Genomic DNA, 17,826 nt, shown 5'->3' on the forward strand with positions numbered 1-17,826 from the left:
GTACTTCTGGGATCATTCCCTGAAAATGACCCCAAAAAGCAATGTGAGAGCAGTCTGAGTGCTGCATTGAAAGGATTCCCTTAAAGGCAACACCCAGAGGGTGAAGCACAAGCGAAGGGCAACTCAGCACTTCCTTTCACAAGTCCAAGAATGAAACCCCCACTGGTTTTCTCTACGGACTTGCCAAGTACTTACAGGTCATAATAAACTAATAGTGATATAAACCCAAAAAACACCTGTGTTTTTCTTTAAAAAAAGAAGTAAAAGAATGCAAACCAATTAAGAAATCAATTCATTTTAGAATTTTTTAGAAATGTTTGAAGAGAGTAATAGTGTCCCATGCACCCTGTATTTTCACAGCTCCTCAGCTCAGCCAGAGCAGGGCTGGGGATCTCATGAACACAAATAAAATAAGCTCTCTGTGAAAAGCTAGCTGAAAAAACCCCTTGCAACCTTTCTGCAATCACTTACAAAAACTGTGTTTTGAGGGGTTTTTAAATGTTTTGCAGTGAATTCAGTGGGACTACCAGTGCACAGTTCTCTTCAGAACTAAGTTATGTTGTGATGTCCTGCAGAGCAGAAAGAACTTCCTGAATTCAATGAACTTGCATTCATGTGGACAAGATTAGAGCACAACACCATTTCAAACTGGTTAGATCTGTTTAACAAAGCTATTTTAACTCAATGCACTTCATTTGCTTCCTCCAATAATAAAATAATGAACATCCTGCTTCTGGTATGAACTGTGTAAAGCCTGGGCAGGAAGGAGTCAATGCCTTGCTGTGCCTCAGGCACCTGATGGCCACTCAGGATGTGCCTGGAAAGGGGAACCAAGGAGCAGAGGGTAGGGCAGCACCTTCCTGGAGCCACTTTTCTGCTCAGGTCATGGTGCCCACACAGCACAGGGGCACGAGTGGGCAAGAGCCAGAGGGGCATTGACACCACCCAGGCCTCCGAATGCCCCTGACTCCTGCCAGGGAGGCCCCACCCAAAGGCTCTGCATGGCCCTCAGGGTCACAGCTGACAGAGGAAGCATTTCCCTGGGGAGGGATACAGCTGTTCCCATGCTAAATGGAATGTCTGCAACCCTCTGAACCTTTTGTTTGGTGGGTACCACCCCAAGGGACCAAGAGTGGACGTTGACCTGACCAGGGACATCAAAATTCCAACAATCCAGCCTCATTGCTTTGAGATCTTTCCAGTACCTACTCTTACCCTTGCCTGCCATACTTTGTGGTATTTTTGTATTTGAACAGAAAAGAACCCAAAGAGCTCCACCCCTCCTTTTTACTGCAATTCAATTGTTCAAAAATCACAGAATCACTGAGGCTGGAAAATACCTCAGAGGTCATTGAGTCCAGCCTGTAACCAACCACTCTGTCACCCACCCAGAGCACTGAGTGTCACGTCCAGACATCCCCCTGCAGCTGCAGGGGGTCATTGTGGCTGAAGTGCAGGACCTGGCCCTTGACCCCGCTGGACCTCGTGGCAGTGGCCTTGGCACATCACCCAGCCTGGCCAGGGCCCTCAGCAGGGCCTTCCCGCCCTCCAGATCCCATTCCAGGCAGTGGGTATCACCCCAGTTAGCCGGGGGTAAACTCAGTGCCCTCCTCCACACCGTCAGTAGAGGTGTGGAGCAGCCCTGGTCCCAGCAAGGGACCCCATTCCCACCAGGGGGATCCCATTCCCACCATTCTGGGCCCGGCCCTCAGCCAGCTCCCATCCCAGCCAAGGACAGCCCTGGCCAAGCTGGGGCTGCAGCTTCTCCAGGAGATGCCAGGGGAGAGGGGCCCAAAGGCTCTGTGAATTCCAGGGAGGACCTGCCCCTCCTAACCCAGCCTGGCTGGGGCTGATCCCGTGGCTGTCCTGGGGTTGTCCCGCCCGTGCCGTGTGCTCACACCCAGGGTGATCTGCTGGGCTCCAGGGCCGGGCTGGCAGCTCTGTCAAACCAACCTCCCCCTGCACACAGCGGCCACTCGGGGCTGGGTACCCCGTTCACCCCACTCAGAGAAACCTCAGGTACCCTCCTCAGAGGCCATTGTAATAAACCCTTTATTTCAAATTACAAAAACAGTTGTCTTTAGGGGAAAAAAAGAAGACATTAAAGTTACTTCTGGGAAGCAGCAGCAAAGTGGGAAATGAGGGAAACAGCCGTATTTCAGCTGAACAAAACTGACACAGTAAAACTGATGGAAAACCTAAAAACACAAAGAGAACTGGCTCATGTTCTGTTCCTGATTGGCATCTGATCATTTCAGAGCTGTAAGTCCATAGCATTCTACAAAGCATAGTGCAAAAACAATAGCCATTATATTTAAATACTAAAAATACTAACTCAGACTTCAGTAGATGATTTCTGATACAACAGCCACGGGCTTTATAAATGGTGTTGTCTGTTCGGTGGGTTCAGTATTTGGTCCCGGTTTTCTTCGTACTTCTCAATCATTTTCTGCACGTCATGGTCAGCTCCAATGACCTTGGAAAGAAGATGAAACACTGGAAATAACTGACACCACAGAACTTGGTTTCTCTTGAGCAGAACAGTACAGAACAGGACTACCAGTGCAGCCAAGCCGGGATACTCCAACAGATCTGCCCAAGCTGCTTTCTGCTGGGAATTTGGCATTCCCTGAAAGCTACACAGCTGATCCTGCAAGCCATCCCAGTGAACAGCCCCTCAAATTCCACTGCAGAGATGGCAGACCCCACTTTTATGCTCTACACCAACAGCTGTCACATTTGTCTGAGGCTGTCCTTCTCCAAAGGTTATCAGAAAAGCAGATTTATTTACTTTTACCACTGAACAACACTCCTGTTATTTCAGAAAGCACAATCCCCCACATGCCTAATTGGTTATCATTAAAATAATACTCACAAGTACTGGGCAGGAAACTTCAAACAGTGCACGTTTAATGAGCCACTCTTCATAGAGCTCGTGAATAGCCTCTAAATAGTCCTAGAAAAGAGGCACTGGAATAACACCAATGCCCAGGGATGACACACACATTGCAATCTTTATCCATTTGGGAAGCAGTTAAGAGACACATATAAAAGCCTGCAACACATATCTTCCGCTAACAAAAAAATAAAAAGCATCAGAAGGTTTTTGAGAAATGTTAATTCCCAGTATAAAGTTTAACTCCAGGAAGACCTCAAAGACACAGCTCACAGAAGCACAGGGCTCTCAGCTCCTTTTAAGATCAAGCAACCATGATGCTCTCCCACAGGTAAAAGGTGGTTCAAGATTTTTACAGAGGAAAATACTACAAGGTAAGGACAAGAAGGGCAAGGCTGCTAAGAATATGTATGGGGGGCACTTTCTGTGTCAATACATTTCCCTGAAATTCCCAGTTCACTTTCTGGTAACTCAGTTTCCTCTAAAAGCTCTTCTGCCTGCCACCAATTGGTTTTTTGCTTCATGGGGACCACTTCACTTTCATAACTGCTCCCCTCCTCTTCAGCAGAGCTGCAAAATAACACAAAAGCTCTTCAAATCCATCACAGGGGATTTATTCTCAAGGCAGGCAAAATTTCACTGGGCCCAAAATTTAGCTCTTTGCACAGATCTTCTACTGACAATTGCTCCTCCTGAGCCACCCACCCAGAGCTGCAGAGGGAACTGCATTTATGTCTGCTCAGGCTTTTTTAGAAGCCTTGTGGCATGAAGGGCCGTGCTGTAAACTGGCACAGAAAGTCACTGTTCCATCACCACCATTTGTTTCAAAGCAGATTCCCAAGCTCACAATTCTCATGGAGTTGCTTCTTTTCAGCCACAGCAGAGACACTTTTCATGCACAAACATCCTGGAGGGAGCAGACTACAAAGTGCCCAGGAAATCTCAGCACCTGCAAGCCCAGCTATCCGTGCTTCACCTGGTGCTTTTGTGGCATTTAATGGTACAAAGGCAATTGACTTTCACATCTTAGAGAAGATTACCAGAGGATTAATACTGCACCTCAAGTCAGCTACAGTGCACTGACTACTACAACAGAACACCTGGGAGAGTCAGCGTGCATGACAGATCATTATTTTTTAAATAAATCAAAATTCAATACTCAGGGTTTACTTTGCAGTAGAAACAGCTGCACCACATTTTGGCAGTATACTCAGGATACAATTTTAGTATTTAGACTGGAATCATTCCATTTTCAAAGCTCATTATAAGCACATATATCAGAGGAACTCCTTACCAGAGGAATGACTTTTTCCTCTTCCCTGCATCGTGTCTATAGCCTCTCATAACAAACTTTAGGAGATGGCTGCAAATAAACTGCCGGAATAAAAAATTTAATAGTTATTTAAAAGCAAAGAAGTAGTTCTTTAAAAGCAAAGAAGTAACTCACTTCACAAACTACAGAAGGGAAGGATCCTGGCTTGGGTACCACCACTAGACCTCCCCTTTGGCACTGCTGTGGGTCAACCCAGGAACCACCCACAAACCCAAGCTGTCTGATGGTGTCCACTTTTATACTGAATAATGTGATTATCTATGAGCCAAGAAACAAGAAGTATTGCTTCTCCCAGAAGGGAAACCCACCCACAAACACAGCCCTCCAGAGCCACCAAGATGTTACCTATCAAATCCACTGAAACATCGATGTTGTTCTGGATCCAGTCAAACCATTCACTCAGGACAGCATAATCCACCTCTGGCATTTTTCCCCTGAACAAACACAAGAGGCACAAATCACTCACTTAGCATCATGCAGAGATCAACTCCAAACTCTCATTTTGCTCACCAGACCAGAATCCCTCCCCATTTACTCATCATTTATGAAAAGGCCAGCATTATGCCCACCCAAATTGAAGGCCACACAAACCATTGTTCATAACATAGAAAGACCAAATCTTTTCTCTCTCTCTCTTTTTTTTTTTTTCAAGTACTCAACGATATTTATTGCTCAGGTTCTTTCTCTGTATCAGTATCAGTTCAAATCTATCCCAGGGCCTGTCACCAGAAGGGCTGGATTTACTGAGCAGCACCAATAATTCCTTACAGAAGCCACAGTGAAATGCAGCAAAAAATATAATGTCAATGTGTAGATAAATTTACTCCCACTGTAAGAAATATTTGTGGAAAGAGTAGTGAAATATCCAATATGCTTAACTAGAACTCTGAACTCGGAGCACAGAATGTTGGAGACAAAGACCCCAAAGTTATCTCCGCAACAATAATAAAGTATCAGGCAACTCAAGTAAAAGGGAGTTACTGAGGACACGTTAAGAATCGCATACTATGTTTTTATTAGTGAATCGATTTTCACTTAATACCATATTCTGATTGTCAAATATTACTAATTTTACAGTATCCTCTCTTCAAAACTGGTGACAGTAACACATACTCCATACTCTTTCCTAAATGCTTCTGCAACATAAAAATTGTAAAAAAGATGGAGTTGGGAGGCTCCTGTGCTCTCCAGCTGAGTAATTAAGACTAGTTATGCCATTTGAAATAGGACCGAAGAAAAATATTCCACAGATTTCTAAACCAGTCCCCTGACAGCTTGCTTTGGTCATTTGCAAAACTGAGCAAAAGTAATAAAGCCATTTCCCTAAATATGGAAAAAAGCAAAACCCCCGTTTGCACCACCTCCCCTCTTGATCTGCCATCCAGAAATGGGGTAACACTGGTCACTGCTGCTCTTCCAACACATCAGTTCTGGGTAGCAGGGATCTACATCAGCCAGACTCTCATTGTGCTACTTTTCTCCAGGACACACGGGGAAACAGGAAAGTTAAAAGGAACTGGAAATAAGAAAAAGCTCCACTGTTCTTACCCTAAAAGACAGATACCTCCAAGTCAATACTGCACTGACCTGCCCTGCAGACAACACACCTCTGCTTTCCCTGGGAGGACTCTGGCTCAAGATCCATAAAGATACAGGGAATATAAAAGGCACAAAATGATGTTTAAATTTCCAAAGTTTGCTCACATTTGACTCCTACCAAGTCACGTTTTTACTGCCTAAGCCCAACACGAGCTGAGCAAGTTTTCTATCATAACTAGTGATGGATTCAGAGGGACACTGAACTGCAGAGCTCACCTACGGCACACCCTGCACACTCGTGTGCACACATTTAAAACATACCTAACACAGCCAGATTGACTCATTTTTTAATGTGTCACAAACTAGCTACTTTCATACATTCCTCAAGCATTCCTTGTTTTATTTATAATCCCTTTAAAACACATCTTTTTCTTTTGGCTTGCTGTTGGTACTATCATTTGCCTTCTAGCTTGCTGTAACAAAACAAAGCAAATGCCTTTTTTCCAACATTTGAAAAGTGCTGAGGTCACAAAACATCTTAGAGGCCCTTAAAAATTTTATTATTATTTAATTAATTCCCAGAGTTGACACAAACAGATTTAGCCTAATAGCAACTAAATCTTTGGGAACAAAGCATTTTGTCTACATTAAAAAGAAATCAGCATCTAAAAAGGAGGCTATTCTGGGCTGCTTGCACTGTGTATGGACTGGGATGAATGATGTGAGTCTCTCCCCAGTGCCAAAGGCGGTCCCGCGGCAGAGAGGGATGACACTCGTGCAGCGTGGGTGACACCTTGTGGCACAAACCGGGTTTGTCCCTCCGGGCCACTGAAAAACCCACTAAAACCCATCTGTCGCAGACACTGCTGGCATAAGGTCAGCATCCCAAACAACCAAACAAAACCCTGATTCCTGCACTACCGCAGTTAGTTTGGGGTGGGTGAGTTATACCTAGGGCAGGTAATTGCTCTTGCTTTACTCACAGCCTACCAAAGCTCGCAGTCTTTTTTAATCCTGTCAATCCTGATTCTGTGCAAGGGCATAGGACTTGAGTCCCTGCTTGCAAGAAATGCCAATCCAGGGTGCCAGGCTGGCTAACGCAGCCCAGTTCTCTCCCTCCTGCAGCCTTATTCTTTATATCCTTGTGGTTTTTTACCTGTTCAGCGTGTGTTTGAGTCAAGCAAGATTCGGGTATTCAGCTGGAGAGCAGATCACTTCAATAGATGGTGTCTAAACAACACTGAGTTCTAAATACTCAGGAGCAGTGCTGAAAAAGGTTTTCCAGAGTCCTACAGGAAGTGGGCAGCACCACCCATACCAAACACACTGCCACTCCAACACAGAACTGGCAGATTGCACAGGCCCCTTAAAATGCACACTACCAAAGGAATTATCATTTGATTAGATATACATTTTAAATAATTAATCCAAGAAAATAAAGTAGAAAGCCACATCCCATACCTTCGATACAAGTTTTCCACAAAAACGTGTTTTGCACTGTGAATCGACCGCTCCATCATCCTTATGGGGGAAATCTGCAACACAGAACTTCACCCTGTACATTTTCATGCTTGCTTCTCTGCAGACTCAGGTGGCACATAGGAAACACAATTTTCAGAATCTAGTGAGAAACAAACTTCCTTGGAGGGTGGGAACCCCAAAACAAACAAGGACTCCTGATCTTACTCTAATTTGTTATTCAGACACCAGCTCAAAGCTAAGTGGGAGCCAACTCAGGGTACAAAACAGCAGCAACCCACTTAGGATCTGCAGGATAATGGGAACTGTTGCTCCCCAAATAGCTGCTCCATCTCATGCATTGCTGGGTGACAGCACAGGGCTGACATCAGACATTCAAGCAAGGAAACAGGACTTTAAAAATAAGTAACTGCAGCTGACAGAGCCCTGGCCTCAGCCAGCACTTCATGTGTTCCACCACTACTTCATGTGGGAGCAGGGAGATCCTCTGACACTCTTGGGCCTGGCAGAGCAACTTCTCACCCAGGTTTCTGCACATTAACAAAGCAAAAATAGCTCCAGCAAGGCTCAAATGACAAAAAAAAGCTTAAATTGAAATACAGGGAGATCCTCAGGAATTCTTGAATGAACCTCTCCAACAGAACAGGATTTCTGTGTCTTGGAAAAACACCTCTTCCAAAACCCTAATGATTATATGTGCCACTTCCATATTTGGCACTGCTAAAAGTCTGCCCTAACACAAGCTTAGAAAACAGAACTTAAGAACAATCAGTAAAATATAAGCATGGCATGTAAGACCAGGTCTTGTAATCAGGGAATGGAAGACAGCATAGAATGTAACAAAAGGTGTTTGAAGGAGAAAAGAATGAAGAAATCTTGATAAAAAAGGCAGGATGTGAAATTTAATTTAAAAAAAAAAAGGAACAAATACAAGGAAAAAAAGGATGTAAACCACCTGAAAAAGCAATAGAAAACGGTAGTGGAAGTATTTTGCATAAATAGAAGAAGCAATGGCTAAATTTGTTCTAGACAGCACAAAGCAGTACTATGAATTCTAACATAAGGTTACTTGGTGTTTGCCAAAGATTCAAAATAATGAAATCACAGACAAGTCACTGACATGAAATGAGGAAGAGATTTGTGCAAGCCGAGCTCCAGAAGTTGTGCCCAAACAGCAGGATCAGTTTGGGGAAGTTGTGAGCAAGCAGGAGGCAGAAGTTTTACCCCCAGAGCACATGCTGAGCATATCAATGTCTGCCCCACAGAAATCCTTACTCACTGCAGGAACAAAGAATGAACACACACAGCACCTTAACTCTTGAATACAAGGTTAAAAGGATTTCGCACTCCTAACCACATCTAATTACTCTTAAAATTAAAAGAAGAAGTTTCCTTACCATGGGCCTGGTGTGCTGCTCCAGCATGGTTAGCTGGACATAGGTCTGCAGAGTTATTCCCCACCTCGATGCATCCTGGTACATTAAGCCCTGGGGTCAGAGATGGAAGCAGGACAGATGGACACTTGTTAGGACAAACAGCACAACAGGAAGTTTGGGTTATTAGGAAGCTTTTGCCCTACAACAGCGTTGCTCTAAGAAGCACACTAAAATAGCTGACATCAGGTTTGATTAGAATTAAGTGATCATTTGCTCTCCACAATGGACAGTTAATGTACAATTATGGCCCTGTCCCTACAGACACTGAGTGGGAGGTTGGTTGAAGTCAGCAGGAATTAGTTACTCTGCACATAGAACAGTCAGAACCAAGTAATGAAAAAAACCCCTATCTACTACTCTATTTTTGTGCACTGACAGACTCTCAGTACACCCAGTGCATCCAGATATCATACAGAGTTCTAAGTATGGTCTGGGCCTCAGAAAAGGTTAACAGGCAGCTGTTCTTCCCAAAGGATCCTCAGAGCAGCTCTCAGGTAGCTGTTCCACTTTCTGACTGCTGCAATTCCACACACACACAGAACTTACAAGAAACAATCTATCCTGCACAGCAGAGAAAGGATCTCACTCAAAATAAAACATCATTCAGTGTCTGTTGGCTGAGGTGACAAGTTTTAAGCCAGCAGCACAGCTTCAGCCCACAGGTCTGACCTTCTCCTTTTCTCCCTGCCAAGACCAGACTTTCCCAGTGCTCCGAGGCTGCTGTGGTGTCGTGCAACACGTGCCCCACCCTTTACTAACAATCAGAAAGGCATCAGCAACTCCTAGGAGGGACAATTTACTCCTCCAGGGGGCCTGTGCTAACACTGATGGTATTTAACACGTGTCAGGGCAAGTATGGCTTGGGCTGTGTCCACAGGGCGGACCGCAGATCCCTCCTCAGCCACCACGGGGTTTGTGCAGAGGGCTGAGCCCCAAGCACAGCACTGACAGCAGGGACCACTTCCAGCACCACGGCAGGGTTGGTGTGCAACTGCAGCTGGGACCCAGGGACAGCCCCGGGGCAACAGTTCCAAGAAGCCTCGGCCACCCAAAGGTCAACAGAAGCCCTCAACGCCTCACTGAGCTGAATTTTCCTTATCTGCAGCAGCCACAGGATCACAGATTCATACAGTGTTAAGGGGTTGGAATGGACCTTAAAAGATCATCCAGTGTCACCCTCTGCCATGGCAGGGACACCTTCCACTGTCCCAGGCTGCTCCCAGCCCCAGTGCCCAACCTGGCCTTGGGCACTGCCAGGGATCCAGGGGCAGCCACAGCTGCTCTGGGCACCCTGTGCCAGGGCCTGCCCACCCTCAGAGGAAAGAGTTTCTTCCATACATCCAACCTAAACTACTTCTCTTTCAATTTGTCCCCTTTTCCCCTTGTCCTGTCACTGCAGTTCCTGAGGAATTGTCCCTCTCTGGTTTCCCTGCAGCCCCTCAGACCCTGAAGGAGCTCTGGGGTCTCCACACAAGCTTCCCCTCTCAGGCTGAGCAGCCCCAGCTCTCCCAGCCTGGCTCCACAGGGGAGGTGCTCCAGCCCCCTCAGCACCTCCGTGGCCTCCTCTGGACTCGCTCCAACAGCTCCATGTCCTTCTTATGTTGGGGGCACCAGAGTTATTCAAAGAACTCCAGTCAAACAACATTAACTGACCGGATCCACCCCTCACCTTGAGTGACATCCTGCCCTTCTTTGAAACAGGCATAAGCACATTTAGAAAGAACTGCCACACTCAGGGCTCACCTTCCTGGGAATTGCTTTAATTCACACCCCACTGGACACCCAGTCCTTGCCAAAAGCACATTTTATATGCCATGCTTCTATTATATGCATGTCTTAATCACAGTAGAAGCTCTTTTGCTTTGTGGAGCTTTAATTTTTGCTGTGTAACGTTTGGATCACACCTTTTGGAGCAGTTTTACTGGCTGATAAAAAGCCATTACACGTCTTGCTAAAAGAACAGCCACTGTAACTGCAGAAATAATTTCTGCCACTTACCAGTATATTGTGACCTCGAACATTCCTCCACTTGGTCAAAGGTTCCTTCAAAACCTGGTTAAAAAGAATAACTCCATGTTCAATGCATCTTGGATTCAAAATACTTAATGTGACCCTACAAGTGTACAACTATTTTTAAGGAATACTTGAGCAGTAAATCAGAGTATTCAGGACTTGTATTGGAAACTCATCAGACTTAAAAAAACAGTACTGAATTCTGTAACGTAAAAGGTAATAATGAACACTGCTAAAAATAGAGAAATGCCAATACCCAACATATTCTTAGCATTTTTAAATGCTGATTAGACTACCTCATACGCCTGGAGAGAATTTTTTTTTTTTGGAGTCAAAATCAATGTGATGTAAGGGAAAGAACAGCTTAGCAGAGTACTTCGCATTTCAGTGACAAGCCCATCCCCTTACAAATTAACTTCTCAGAAAGTAACGCTTGCCAGCAAAGGAAGAGGACCAGAGTGCTACCACATTCTACCACAATGTGTTCTAACAAACAGAATGTATTCAAATCTTTTACAAAATGAATCAGAAAAGCGTCTACCCTGAATAGGTAAAATCACAAGAGACTTGCCTGGTTCAAACAGGGTCTAAATCTGCAATAATACTGTAGAGTCAGGCCTAGGAGAATCTCATCAGCCAGGGAATTTAAGTAGCTACTTAAAAATGTTGCATGGTATGCAAATTAAAGTCTGTTATCCTTTGGATTAACAGTTAATTACTTCATAAGGACAATTCCTGTAAAATTACCAAATAATATCTGGCAACCCAGCATTTCGAGGAGGACTCCTAAAAATTATTACAAAATGTGTTGCCAGGTCTGTTGGGGAAAGCATTAATAACTGTTGTACAAAAACAATTGTTCAATCAAGGTTTGTCCTTGATTTTGTTTAAAATACAACAAGCCTGCCCTTCCCGTAACCTGGTTCTAAGCAACACAAAATCAAATACCAGATCAGTCTAAAAAGTCTCCTGAACCAGTTCTAACAGATGTTCCTTCTTTTAAAAAAGCCATCTATTCACTGGGATCTCTGTTACATGGCATAGGTATTTTTACATAATAATTCTTTACTTTGCTTTTACCACACCCATCTAAGATTTCAGTGACGTGAAATGGCAAACAGGCAAGCCCAAACATGCCCACGCTCTGCAATTTGCTGTTACTTTATACAGGTACAAACTCTGATTCACGGGTTTTACTGGGATTTTGGCATCCTGTACATACATACCACATGTGATCTACATTTCTCTGCTGCAATTTGCCTATAAAAAGTTGGGTTGGTGCCCCAGCAGCCCCTGGCTGCTCCCTCCTCACACACCCAAGGACACGGTGGATCTAAGACAAGCAGCTGCTCAGTGATGGAAATAAGGACAAAGAAATGTGCATCCAGTACCTCAATGCTGGTAGTTTGTGCAAAATAATCCAGGCATGTTGTTTTTCCACTCGCAATGTTGCCCTCGATACAGATCTGGTGAAAAACAGAGTCACTTTGAACAGTGAACAGTGTGTTAGAAATGCACCCTGCCCATTCCAACATGCCAGCTCCCTACCCTGGGAACGGATTATTTCATGGGAAGGCACTGGGGATCTCTTTGGATGTTGTGACTCTCCCAGAGCAGCACTTTTTCCCTCCTTGCTACCCCCACAGCCAGCCCCTGCCCTGCTTACAGCTTCCTCCCCCCTCCCAGGAGCCCGGGGGTTCCAGTGGGTCACTGCTGCTCCTCACTCTGCCACCACCCACCTCAGAGACCTGACTACCAGCTTCAAACAAGTGCCAGCTGAAGTAGTCATTTCAGCATCCATTGTATAGCTGGCTTAAACCTTAAGTGGGCTCACATTTTTATTTTCAGAAACCTAAACAACTAAAATAAGCTAAGAGAATTTTTTTCAACCGCCTTAAAATAATTTATAGCCCAGGAGAGTTATATAAGGCAATGGCAAGGCTACACATGCAACACTGAACCCAAAATGCCACCTGTCCTGACACAAGCCCTCACAATTTTATTCCTAACAACTTTTGCACACATCTCTCACAATTTTATTACAATTTTCACAACTAGACCAGCATAGCCTTGCAAGAGTATGACCCAGTGACAGACCCACCACTACAGTGACACAGCTACGGCCTACGCTTGCCAATACACACACTCAGATTATAACTGAATTGTAATGAAAGAGGCTGCACTGTTTATTTTGCTTTCTGAACAAAATACAAATACTTACAATTCTCTTTCTAGCATCTTTTTTAATCAGATGCTTATCTAGAATGGAAATAAACAACAGTTAAAATCAAAGTGGTCTTAAGAACTTAGTTATACTGAGCCTCTTAATGTGAGATGCTCTAGGACATTGTTAGGTTCCCTATGGCTTAACATGACACTATTTTCTAAATGATCAACCTTCAAGGTTCTAGGTAATTATTGGGTCATGTAACAGACACATTGTGGCACCGACTGACACAGATTTAGCTGAAGTTGAACGCTGTCCCTGACGCTTACAAGTCCAACGCTGAGTGCTCACACTTTCACCACATTTTTGCTACATCTGCTGCTCCTCAGTGGGTTTGCGTAGAGGAAAAATGAATTTTAGAAAGACCAGCTGGCGCAGCACCCACTGGCCTCACAGGTCCGGCGGGTAAGAGCGAGGATTACAGAGCAGCTCCAAAATAAGCACCTTACACCTCAAAACAGGGCAAAAACACTGTCCAAGCCAAGCTGAGCTTACGAGACCCTTCACCCAGCCAAGCACGGCAGGAAGGCAGGGACGGGCTCGGCGGTCACCCCCGGTCAGAGCTCCAATCTGACCCCGCTCGCTCTTGTTGCCCCAAAGCCGCTCCAGGGTCTGACCCGGTCCTGCTCCCTCAAAGCCGCTGCACGGTCCGACCCCGCTCCCGGGTCCGACCCCTCTCTCGGTCTGATCCAGCTCTCGGTCTGATCCAGCTCTCGGTCTGATCCAGCTCTCGGGTCTGATCCAGCTCTCGGTCTGATCCAGCTCTCGGGTCTGACCCCGCTCCCGCTCCCCCAAAGCCGCTCCAGCGCATCCCGAGGGCTCGCACTGACCCGAAGCCGGGTTCAGGGGCGGTCGCCGGGCCCGTCCCGTCCCCTCCCCGCGGTTCCGCCCCGCACTTACGGCCGGTAGCGGCGCGGGGCCCGCTCGCTGAGGGGCCGGGGACGGCGCTGCCCGCGCCCCGCTGGCCCCAGGCCCAGGCCGCGCCCCGCCGCCACATTGCCCATCCCGCTGCCGCCCGGACCCGCACCGGACCCGGCTCCGCCCCGCTCCGGCCCTTCCGCCGCCGCCCCATCACTTCCTCCGCCCCTGAGGCGCTCTGAGGCGGGGCTGGTTCAGCGCTGGCGATGGCACCGGGATCACCTGCGGGATCGGCTCCGGGATCTCCCCGGCTGGAGGGGCCGTCCCGGGGTGCCAGTCCCGCCGGGCACCGCCCGGGCAGCGCTGCCGGCCCGACGCGGCTGCCGCTGGACCGGGCCTTCCCCCGCTCGGCGCGGGGCGCGGTGAAGATCGCCCGCACGGTACGGCCTGGGGCGGCCCCGGGGCCCGCGGCATGGCCCGGGCCGGCGCTGACCCCGTCCCCTCCTGTCCCGCAGCTGGTGGCGCTGGCCGCCTTCATCTGCTTCCTGACCGCGGGCGAGCACGAGTTCTACACGGGGTATGCCGGCCTGGAGACGGTGACAACCGTCTTCTTCCTGCTGCTCTACCTGCTGAGGCTCGACGTGCGGATGCGGTGCCTCTACTGGCCGCTAGCTGTGAGTACCCGTGGGCTCCGAGTACCGGGGTGCTCTGGATGTGAGTACCGATGTCCCCTGGCCGTGAGCATTGATGGACTCGGGCCGTGAGTACCAATGTTCCATAGCTGTGGGTACGGCTGTCCCCTGGCTGCGGGTACTAATGTCCCCTGGCTGCGGGTACTAATGTCCCCTGGCTGCGGGTACTAATGTCCCCTGGCTGTGGGTACTAATGTCCCCTGGCTGGTGGTACCAATGTTCCCTGGCTGTGGATATAGCTGTCTCCTGGCTGTGGATACTAATTTCCCCTGGCTGTGGATATAGCTGTCCCCTGGCTGTCCTATGGCTGTGGGTCCCAATGTCCCCTGGCTGTGGCTACCAGTGTCCCCTGGCTGTGGCTACCAGTGTCCCCTGGCTGTGGGTACCAGTGTCCCCTGGCTGTGGATATGGCTGTCCCCTGGCTGTGGCTACCAGTATCCCCTGGCTGTGGGTACCAATGTCCCTGGCTGTGGCTACCAGTGTCCCCTGGCTGTGGCTACCAGTGTCCCCTGGCTGTGGCTACCAGTGTCCCCTGGCTGTGGGTACCAATGTCCCTGGCTGTGGCTACCAGTGTCCCCTGGCTGTGGCTACCAGTGTCCCCTGGCTGTGGCTACCAGTGTCCCCTGGCTGTGGGTACCAATGTCCCTGGCTGTGGCTACCAGTGTCCCCTGGCTGTTGCAGCTGCTGGCTGTGAGTGCCAGCAGGGCAGTGAACAGGAGGGATCTCCTGTCCCAGGGGACTTTGTCAGCCAGCCCAGTGATTGTTTCTGTACAGGTAAGACAAGCCCTCGTGTTCTGTGGAGGTTGAGGCAGGTTTTCCTAACGGAGCGTTCTGTTCCATCAGTTCTGGATGGCTGCTGGATCCGGTAACAGCCCTCCCGGCACAGGCACTGTTTGCCTCTTTGCCTTTGTTGTGTAACACCTTCACACCACCAACTAGTCACACACTTTCACCCAAATACCCACGAGTTCTGCTCCTACCTCCCTTTTGTACATGTATTTGCTGCTTCGGTCTATCAGGTGTAGCCAAGTTGCAAAATATATCAGGCAAAAACAACAGAAGAAATGTAAAATGAGCAAGTTTTACTATAAACACTCTTTTTACCATCAAACCACTGGGTGTCAGTGTCTCAGTGTCCTCTCACACAGATACTGCTGTAACTCTGTTTTCATGGCAATCCAGCCATTTTTCACCATGCCTTCTCTGTTGGGAGCTCTCCACGTTCTCCTTCAGGCCTGTATTTCCAAATAAATATTTTGCTTCCGCTACCTGTTTCAGGATATTTTGAACTCGGTGACTTCAGCGATGTTACTCATCCCTGTGGGCTTGACTGCAGTAAAAATCAAGACCAACAAGGGGATAATGGCTGGAGGAGTAAGTAGGAACCTTGTTAACGAATTTCAGTTCTTAAAGTGCAGTGATTTGAACCTCTTGGTACACTGACATTGTGGAAGGACCACGCAAACAACTGTCTTGGAAGAACACTCAGCAGTAGCAAACAAGGTACATTCAAGTGTATCTCACAAAAAGAAAATAATCCTCCCATGACTATTAATTTAAAGATGACAAGAATTAGGAATTGCTGCAGAGAAGTACTGAAACATTCAGAATTTCTAGTGTTTTTAAGTAATCTACATTTGCTACCATAGCTTGAAATCCCAGGTGGGGGAATCCCTAGCTCTTTTAGAACTATCCAGTTTGGCTATTTGAGAAAAAATTACAACAGTCCTGCTAAAAAGAGTTGAAGCTTTTTAACAGACACGCTGGTACCTCCCTCCTGGCATGTACATTCTTGTTTCTGACACAAACTGAGGAATTATGTCAGTTGAACAGGGGTTTTGTTCATACTATGATTGTAAGAATTCATCTTCTTAAGATTTAACCAAATTAATAGTTTGTGTAACTGATATTTTTAATTCAAATGGCAACTAATGTAATTAACCTTAATAAACAGCTAGGAGGGGAAGAAAACCCCTCAGTTTTAAAAGTCTCTAGAAGTACAAGATACAGTACAAGCTGAAATGTGACAAGAAACCAAAAGAAACCTCAAACCTACAACAGAGGTCTTTCAAACTGAGCTTAGGAGATGGTGGGGGGGAAAGTTGATGGCTTCATTGGCAACAGCATCCTAAAAAGGAGACTTTGTGATAGATTGACTGTGCTGGAATAGAATTTATATTCTCAGTTGTGAAGTTCACAGAAATTAAAGGTGGGAGCAGGAGACTGAGCAGGTAGCTGGGAACACAAGTTTGGGTGGAACATGGGACATCTCCAGTGCTGGGAGGGACAGAATCACCCCCAGCCAGTTCTCCTGAGGCACAAACTGCCTTGAGCTGTCCTCTCCCAAGAGCTCTCCTGAAAATAACTCCCCTGATCAGATAATTCAGTGCTTTCAGAAAAAACCCTGTGTGCATGTGGGGTGAGGCTGAAGGGCAGGAACTGAGTGAGTTAACTCAGTGGCTCTTCTGCAAACACATTTTTCCAGTTACCTGCCTGAGGTTGTCTATTTTCTGAGTAGTTTAGTGCATTTTATTCAGTTTGGAGAATGTTTCCCTTTCAGAGGAGAAGAGCATTTTCCTGCTGGGCTTGTTTCCACAAATACTGACTTTTCCCCTTGACTTTTTTCAGGGCCAGTCCCATTAATAAGCAATCCTTAAAGGGACAGAGGGGATTTCATTAAGGATAAAAGCATTGTCTGGCATAATGCAGCATTAGCTTAGCTTTCAAGGAGAGCACCACACTATCTCCAAGGCCTGACACAAACATCAAACAGAGCAGGCTCTCTGAAAGGCTGATGGGATGTAAATATGGGTGTTATTTGATTTATCAGCTGTCTCAAATCACACACGTTTTCAAGCCCAGAACAAAGTTAGGAAGATGTATTTACTGCTACCTTGATGAGTCACTACAGTAAAAGCTCAAGATTTATTGGGGGAACTAATTTTATGATAATTTTTATAGGTGTTGAGTCTTATATTGCTTGCTCTCTGCCTTGTTGACATGTTTCTTCTTTGGAAGAAGATTAGCCTTGAGAAAGCAAGAGGAAGGAGTGCTGCCAAATAAGATTGATGTGTTAGTGAAAGAATGAGTTCTCCATCCCGTTTCCCCACTGTCTTTTAAAGAATTTGTATTTTCACATGCTCGATTTTGAATTTCCTGTGCACTGATGTTTCTGCAAGTATCATTCATAAGTTTTCATACTTTTCCAAATGCAGTTTCAGCGTTGCAATTTCACCAGTTAAAGCTTCAGAGAGAATTGTCATGTTTTTCTAAACTTAATTGTGTTTTTACCTGTACGAAAATTATTTTCATGGTTGTCGTCTTTCTCTAATAAAAAAGAAAATAAAAACGAG

General features: G+C 46.5%; 1 protein-coding gene and 1 pseudogene across 3 annotated transcripts; one reads left to right on the top strand and one right to left on the bottom strand.

Annotated features, from left to right (window-relative positions):
• Positions 1-2,028: 2,028 nt before the first annotated feature.
• On the bottom strand, positions 2,029-13,995 carry LOC134557832 (thymidine kinase 2, mitochondrial-like; annotated as a pseudogene).
• A 52-nt stretch (positions 13,996-14,047) lies between these two features.
• On the top strand, positions 14,048-17,825 carry LOC134557846 (chemokine-like factor). Of its 3 annotated transcripts, none has more exons than XR_010082200.1 (4): positions 14,048-14,221; positions 14,297-14,455; positions 15,752-15,976; positions 17,435-17,825. XR_010082200.1 is itself a non-coding variant. In XM_063411121.1 (4 exons), exons 1-4 carry the CDS (start codon positions 14,048-14,050, stop codon positions 17,534-17,536), a joined length of 531 nt encoding a protein of 176 aa, XP_063267191.1. In that variant the 3' UTR covers positions 17,537-17,825. The 3 variants fall into 3 exon arrangements, 1 of the variants encoding a protein (XP_063267191.1); XR_010082201.1 differs by having other exon boundaries at positions 14,297-14,541; positions 15,752-15,847; positions 17,435-17,479; XM_063411121.1 differs by having other exon boundaries at positions 15,752-15,847.
• The last annotated feature ends 1 nt before the right edge of the window (position 17,826 follows it).

The sequence above is a fragment of the Prinia subflava genome, chromosome 13 (genome assembly GCF_021018805.1).
Source record: "Prinia subflava isolate CZ2003 ecotype Zambia chromosome 13, Cam_Psub_1.2, whole genome shotgun sequence".
NCBI lineage: Eukaryota > Metazoa > Chordata > Aves > Passeriformes > Cisticolidae > Prinia > Prinia subflava.